The 8105-nt window shown below is 49.3% G+C and overlaps 1 protein-coding gene across 1 annotated transcript; it reads left to right on the plus strand.

Annotated features, from left to right (window-relative positions):
- The first annotated feature begins 341 nt into the window (after positions 1–341).
- On the plus strand, positions 342–6394 carry SLC1A5 (solute carrier family 1 member 5). Its single transcript, XM_066581482.1, has 8 exons — positions 342–1227; positions 3749–3791; positions 3879–4007; positions 4085–4251; positions 4325–4558; positions 4888–5082; positions 5158–5292; positions 5644–6394. The coding sequence occupies exons 1-8, from the start codon at positions 737–739 to the stop codon at positions 5858–5860; spliced, it is 1611 nt and encodes a 536-aa protein (XP_066437579.1). The 5' UTR covers positions 342–736; the 3' UTR covers positions 5861–6394.
- Positions 6395–8105: the final 1711 nt, after the last annotated feature.

The raw sequence follows: 8105 nt of genomic DNA on the forward strand, positions 1-8105 counted from the left end.
ATGATTTGGAACAATAAGTCCCATCATGCCCATCTTCGGTATTAGTGCAACATAATTCTGGTGAAGACATATTGCACTAACACCCCCATCTTCTACATCTATTATCATCCGGCTGTGTTAGAACCACAAGTCCCAGTAGATCGCAAGCAGAATGTCGCTCATCAAGGTGCCAGCTCATTCTTCAGTGACATGGCCAGCGATGTCATGGAGCGCCCCTCCCACACCCAGAATACTGTAACTCCTTCATTTCTGGAAAATAATATAATTATTTATTTCCAGAAGGGTATCAAGAAGCCCACCGGACCCTGATTTAAAACCTGTAAAACCAGTGCCCCTTCTCCCTCCCCCCTCACTTACCATTCCCCCACCCTTCACCACCATATGACATTTATAAAACTGAGGTCTTATGTGCCTGAGGGGGGGCATCAGGATCAGGTGTGCCCGCTACCCCTGCACCCCCTATAGCTACACCCCAGATTGCGTTTCGTTAGCTGTCGCCTTCCTGTGCCACTTCTATTCTGCAGCGGTCACTTTAATAGGGGCGTGGTTACACTAATAAGCCGCCCACACCCCTCTCGCTCTACGAGCCATGTGTTCCCTACGTCACGGATCTGACAGCGGCTCCGCCCCCCGGTATAAGAGCGTGGCGCTGGTCTCCAGCGCACAGTGTAGTAACAGCAGCTTGCGGTACAGAGCACGTTAGAGTATCCAACGCAGAGACACGTGTCCCGGCACAATGAAGGAATGTAACGGAGACGCCGATCCCCCGGTGCCCCCTGGCCTGCACCGACCCCCTGAGACTCGGTCCTGCTGCGCCCGCACCAGCCGCCTCCTCCGCGGGAACGCTCTGGTGCTGCTGACGGTGGCGGGAGTCCTGCTGGGCGCGGCGCTGGGGATGGCGGTGCGGCCGCTGCAGCTGGATGCGGCGCAGGTGTCCCGCTTCTCGTTCCCCGGGGAGCTGCTGCTACGGCTGCTGAAGATGATCATCCTGCCGTTGGTGGTGTGCAGCCTGGTGTCCGGCGCCGCATCCCTGCAGCCCGCCGCCCTGGGTAAACTCGGCGGCTGGGCCATGCTCTTCTTCCTGGTCACCACGCTGCTCGCGTCCGGCCTCGGGGTCTGCCTGGCACTGCTCATCCGGCCCGGGGAGGGTGCCCAGGGGCAGAGCGGCGCGGGAGACGGCGTGCCGGAGGGCAAGGAGGTGGTGGACTCCTTCCTGGACCTCATCCGGTGAGTGTGGGGGTCCTTCTGGGGGGTTTGGAGGTGTAAATTGTAGTTGAGTTTCTATAGGGGACTGTATAGGAGCTCCCCACATGTAACATGCTGCCCCCTCCAGAGTGACCGGTATATAGACCTGTCCCGATGCTGCAGCCTGTCGTCCTCCAGCTGCTGTTACTCAGTTGAACTCCTCTATAGGTGACAGTAGAGGGATCCCCATATGTGATGTGCTCCATGCAGAATTGTTTTGCATCCATCCAGTCTTCTATAGGAGACCCCCACATGTGACACGTTGCCCCTTTTGGAGTGACCGATAAGCTGATTTGTCCTGATGCTGCACTGCATCCCCTTCCAGCTGCTGTGTACACATCAGTCAGCTGACCTCTTATATAGGGATCCCCCATATGTGAAGTGCTTCCCCCTCCAGACTTGTCCTGCTGCCTTATACAGGGGACCCCCATTTGTAACATGCTGCCCCCTCTGGAGTGGCCGGTATGCAGACCTGTCTTCCACCCCTGCTGTATTCCATTAGTTAGGTGACTGTATGAGGGGATCCCCAGATTTGGCATTCTGCCCCCGCTGTGGTGACTAGTCCTGGATTTGTCCTGATGCCGCGCGGCGTTCCCTTCCAGTTGGGGCTGATGCAATGTTGACTGTGGATTGTGTGAGACACGTGGGAGGGGCGGAGCCATGTGTGGTGACATCACAGACGCTCCCACACGCGTCAGCAGCTCTGTTTCCGTCACTCGTGGTTGCTATTTACATGAGGAGGGTCCGGCTGCGGCTTCCTGGAATGTCTGCGCTGACTCTATGTGCGGGGAAGTTACTGGAAACGGAGGCGAGGGTTTCCATTGACACGAGCGTCCTGGACGCGAACCCCTTGTCGCCCCATATACGGCACATCTCTGTTACTGTCCCGTATCTGGTTGCTGTGTGAAGTTGCGCAGTCCGTGACGTCACCAGCAGAGACACGACGTGGCGGAATTATAACCGCAGTCATGTTCTGTAACATTCACTAAGGCAAGTGCCGCCCAGAAGAATCACCAAGCCGTTCTCACTGACTGGACTAGTTAATATAACTTCTAATAGTGCAATTAAAATCCTAATGAGACAAACAAACCTCTAGTGATACATTCCTTTCAAGGAGAAGCTAAATGAGAGGATTACTGGAAAAGACAGCTTCCAATGCTGACTGCCCCTCGCTCTCTGACCAGGTGAGGGATTATTGTGCATCTTGTGTTCATGTATCAGAACCACCATAAGGGTTACATGTTTAACCCCTGTATTTTTTGGGAAAATTGTGCTATCTTTTTACCTCCCCGAAGAAAGGTTATTTGAAGAGGCCGACCACACGTTATTTCCTACGCGTTGCGCTTGATGTGAGCTCCTTGGGGGCTGAAATGACTTCAGATAGATTGTCGCGCAACAGTGCTGTACCCGACACCAAATCGTATCAATCAGGTATCCTCTCCTTAGGTAAACAAAAAGGGAAAAAAGAGGGGGGGGGATGAGTTGGATACCAACGGAAGGGAAGATAGTCACCTATAACCTCCCACAGAATTGGGGAGAAACCCTGAGACAGACGCTAAGGTGGAGGCAAGAGGTTATGCCGGTTATGCCTGTGCTGTAACTAGATGCCCACCTGGCAGTTGCCTTACAACTCACACCTAAGGCGTTCGATCCCCTATTGCCCAACACAGGTACGGTCTCAATGTATAGCCCCGCAGATGTACTGGCGCTACACGAAAGAAAGTATAGCCATTTCTAACAAGGCCTGATCACAGCTTTGAAGTAAGGGTTTGAGAAACAGTTGACTATTTTTAGTGTAGCGCCAGTACATCTGCGGGGCTATACATTAAGACCGTACCTGTGTTGGGCAATAGGGGATCGAACGCCTTAGGTGTGAGTTGTAAGGCAACTGCCAGGTGGGCATCTAGTTACAGCACAGGCATAACCTCTTGCCTCCCACCTTAGCGTCTGTCTCAGGGTTTCTCCCCAATTCTGTGGGAGGTTATAGGTGACTATCTTCCCTTCCGTTGGTATCCAACTCATTCCCCCCCCTCTTTTTTCCCTTTTTGTTTACCTAAGGTGAGGATACCTGATTGATATGATTCGGCGTCAGGTACGGCACTGTTGTGGTAAATCTCTGAGGTCATTTCAGCCCCTGAGGAGCTCACTTCAAGCGAAATGCGTAGGACTAATCTTGGTCTGCCTCTTCAAATAACCTTTTTTTTCAGGGAGGTAGAGATGGCACTAAAAAAAATTGGGCTAACGTTCCCCAAAAAATATGGGGGTTACACGTCTAACCTTATGGTGGTTCTGATACATGAACACAAGACACACAATAATCCCTCACCTCACACGATCAGAGAGCGAGGGGCATTCAGCATTGGAAGCTGTCTCTTTTCCAGTAATGCTCATATTTATCTTACTGCTGTGTGTAAACCACTGTCTGGTCGCGTTTACGTGTTCGCATGTGGTGTAGCCGCGGCGGCGTACGTGTTTTGTCTGACTTTTTTTTTTCCCTCCCCAGAAACATTTTTCCTTCCAACTTGGTGTCGGCCGCCTTCCAGTCGGTGAGTGTTGTCCCCTCCGCTGTGTGTGAGTTTGTCAGTGGCTTCTTCCGCAGTGGTGGGCAGCGCTGATGTGCGTCTCTCTTGCAGTACACCACGTTCTATAAGGAGGTCACCATTAGCCCCCAAGACGAAGGCAATGTGTCTGCACTCAATGGTACTGTGCTCGGCATGGAGGTCAACGTGTCCGACGTCCTCGTGAACAGGACCGTGCTTAAGGTGAGCAGCGCTGGCAGCCATTGTTCCTCCAGCGTTTTCTCCGCCTTCTTGGACCTCACGGTTTTGTTTCCTCCTAGGTGCCATATGGTCAGGAGGTAGAAGGCATGAACATCCTGGGCCTGGTGGTCTTCGCCATCGTCTTTGGGGTGGCGTTGCGCAAGTTGGGGGAAGAGGGAGAAATTCTTATCAAGTTCTTCAACTCCTTCAACGAAGCCACCATGGTGCTGGTGACCTGGATCATGTGGTAGGTGCTATCAACATGGCTGCTACACTGAGGCAGCATGACCGCCGCTTGCTAACAGTCTCCTACTCCTCAGGTATGCGCCGCTTGGTATCATGTTCCTGGTGGCTGGCAAGATTGTGGAAATGGAGGACGTAGTGCTGCTCTTCACCAGCCTGGGCAAGTACATCTGCTGCTGCCTCGTCGGGCACGCCATCCACGGCCTCATCGTACTGCCGCTCATCTACTTCGCCTTCACGCGGAAGAACCCCTATCGCTTTCTGTGGGGCATAGTCAGTGCTCTGGCCACAGCGTTTGGGACATCATCTAGGTAGGCCGGAGAGGGGAGGTAATGCATGTACACAGTGACCACCAGTAGAATAGTGAGTGCAGCTCTGGAGTATAATACAGGATATAACTCAGGATCAGTACAGGATAAGTAATGTATGTATACAGTGACTGCACCAGCAGAATTAGTGAGTGCAGCTCTGGAGTATAATGCAGGATGTAAGTGAACTTCTACATGTGACACATAATCTTGTGATCAAAGTTTTCAGACATTTTAGTTGCAGTTTCCACTGTTATGCTGTAATGTTGCTTGTTTGTTGTGCCCTTTGACGTCTGGGAGCTGTAGGGTTAATGTCTCTGCTCTTCCTTCAGCTCAGCCACCCTCCCACTGATGATGAAATGCGTGGAGGAAAAAAATGGCGTTTCCAAACAGATTAGTAGATTTATCCTTCCGATCGGCGCCACAGTTAACATGGATGGAGCGGCGTTGTTCCAGTGCGTGGCGGCTGTCTTCATTGCACAACTCAACAACCACCCCCTGAACTTCATCCAGATTATCACCATCCTGTGAGTATGACACCCCCAGCGGCTTCTCTCTAGGGGCACGTTTCAGGCTCTGACTCCTCTCCTTCTCTTCCTCAGGGTCACTGCCACGGCGTCCAGTGTTGGGGCTGCAGGTATCCCAGCAGGCGGCGTGCTGACACTCGCAATCATTCTGGAGGCGGTGGGGCTTCCCACCAATGACATCTCCCTCATCTTGGCTGTGGACTGGCTGGTGTAAGTAGCAGCCCTTCGTGGCCGCCATATTTGTGGTAGTTGGTTCATGACATAATTGGGTGCCATTGGAGGGTGTATAGATTGTGGGCACAGTAGAACATGATGACTGGTGTCAGGAGATTCGGGGCATAGTGTAAAATCTCACTGGGTGCCCAGTACTACCTGCACCTGTGCCCATGAAGTTAAGAAAAACTACCTTTCCCCTGTGTTATAAGATTCTGATGGGATGCAGCTTCCCTTCTCATATTAACTGGCAGAATAGTGAGTGCAGCTCTGAAGTACAATAGATCATACTGTATTGGGCCCTCGTTGCCACCTTCCTCCTTGTACTGACTGTTTGCTGTTCCTCAGTGACCGTACCTGTACAATCCTGAACGTAGAAGGGGACGCATTTGGCGCCGGCCTGCTCCAGGTGTACAGTGACCGGACCGCGCAGGCCAGCGGTGAAGACGTGGATCTAAAATCAGTACGAGTGATGACAGAAGATCAGCCGGAGGGTGACCCCCTCTTGAAAAGGGATGCCTGTGTAGTAGTGGACAGCCCCTCGGAGAAGGAGTCAGCCATGTGAGGCGGAGCGCGTTTTGGACTCGTTCAAGGCGGTTTTATTTTTTTTATACTATATTATTTTTTTTTTTTACTTGGACTCTCTAACTTATGTGCTGCAACTTCCGGACAAACAGGTGCGTTCTCCAACGGGGGCCGCTGCCGCCTCCTTTACCTCCAATCACGGTGATGTAATTATCTGCCCACAGGTCCTCTTCCTGCGCCTGCCATGCTGCGTGGAGACCGTTCCCCGGCTCCGCCCTCTTCTGTACGACTGTGGGTGACTTGTGTGTAACTTTATTTTGGAACATTAGTGATGTTACTTCTATTTTGGGACCAAATTGACTTTATATAACAATGTGGGGGGCTGAGGTCACAACTGCCCCCCCTGGTCACACTGCCTCCTTATGGTGGTATGACTCAATCTCCCTGAGATGCTGCTGATCTAGGACTCCATGTGCACTAAGTCTTATGTGTGGAATCTCCTGAACCCAAATGTGAGTGACTGAGAGGATGATGGGGGTGGTAGTGCTGGATGAAGTAAAAACAAGAACCAAAACCTGCTGCTTTCCGCTGTCTTTTATAAACATATATATACAGACGTGACTGTCCTGGACACACTGGGCCTCGTTTATCAAAACTGTCTAATAGCAGGATGCTATTGCCTCTAGCAACCAATCGCAGAGCAGCTTTCATTTTTCCAAATCAGTTAAGAAAATGAAAGCTGCACTGTGATTGGTTGCTGGGGCCAAATGCTTATTAGGGCTTCCATCAGCTGTAGAGCTTACATTCTAATCATTCTGCTCGTTCTGTCCATGAAGGAAGTCTCGGTATGAGGGTGCGTTCACACGAGCGCATAAACGGCACGTTTTTGCGCCCAATCGTATAAACACCCTTCACAGTCTCTGGCTCACCATCAGGGCCACAGACGCTGCATCTCCTTATTATTTGCTTTATTATTTACTTTATCTTTTATCTTCTGCAAACTCTATATACAATTATATCTAAGGGATAGATACTAGAATTCATGGTGCAGTTTGCACTTTGAGCAAAAGATCAATCAGACCACTTTAAAATTGGTTAAAAGACAGCCTTATCAAATTGACTGATCTTTACCTATTTTGCTGCTGACCTTGCATGCAACATAGCTGTTAACCCTTTAGGCCATTGAATGGTGCATTAAGTACCTATGCTGCTGCTGATTCTGCATGCAACATAGCTGTTAGCCCTTTGAGCCAATAAATGGTGCATTAAGCATCTAGAATAAGAAAAACAACTTATTGCATCTGAATTGGCCAAAGACAGCTTTATGAAATAGGCTGATCTCCATCTATGTTGCTATAGGTCTCATATGCAACATAGTGGACCAAGGTAGTCTGATATCTATCACAGACGTCTCTTCCTCTATAAATCTGCCTAGATAGGCGTCTGCAGTGCTCTCAGTGACTGAAAATAAAAAGTCATAATCCGAATCACAAAATTCTGGATTAACTATAAGCAATTTATACAATTGTTACATGCAGCACCTTTCGCTATTGATAGGTGACTGTTATTAGCATTTTATCAGCAAATGCTAGTGCTTATAGTCTACAACTGTACCATAATAAGAAGAACTAAATGGTAGTATAACTTCTATAGAGGAAGAAAAAATCTCTCCTCTCCTCTAATTCTGGTAGTCTATCTGTTGGATAGCATACAGTGTTGAAGGGATCCCACACTGTATGTAAACTTATTCTGTATCAGAGGTTGCCTTAGTACATTTATTCTATCTATCACGCAACACAAAACTGTGTATAACAACATAAGTAGTTAGCCCGATAGAGGCTCTGCTCCTGATGAACCACTAAAACTGTGGGGAAACGCGTTGAGCCCGAACTGAGCCCGAAATTGAGCGGAACTAATGGACTCATATATATCTCCCAGACTATAATTAAATATCTGTGGACAATCCTATGAGTCTATTACTACCTTTTGTAGGTTCCATCATAATTGGTCAATCTTGATCATATTACGAAGTGTCCTTGTCATCTACCACCATCAGGACCTTCCTATCCCTAAAAAAACATCAGTTGTTGTGTGGAAGGGATATTGTGACATCCCTTTGTGTTTATGTCATGTGAGTCCATATAGCCCATATACGTTTTTAAAAAGGATCTTAATAAAAATATTATTTTAGTCTATAACTGTGAAGGGCATAACTAAAGTTTCTATAGACTTACCTGCTTCTGCGAATTAGTTCAATCGTATAAACATGACCATCTGAGGCATTG

This window comes from Eleutherodactylus coqui, chromosome 10, assembly GCF_035609145.1.
Source record: "Eleutherodactylus coqui strain aEleCoq1 chromosome 10, aEleCoq1.hap1, whole genome shotgun sequence".
NCBI classification, from domain to species: Eukaryota; Metazoa; Chordata; class Amphibia; order Anura; family Eleutherodactylidae; genus Eleutherodactylus; species Eleutherodactylus coqui.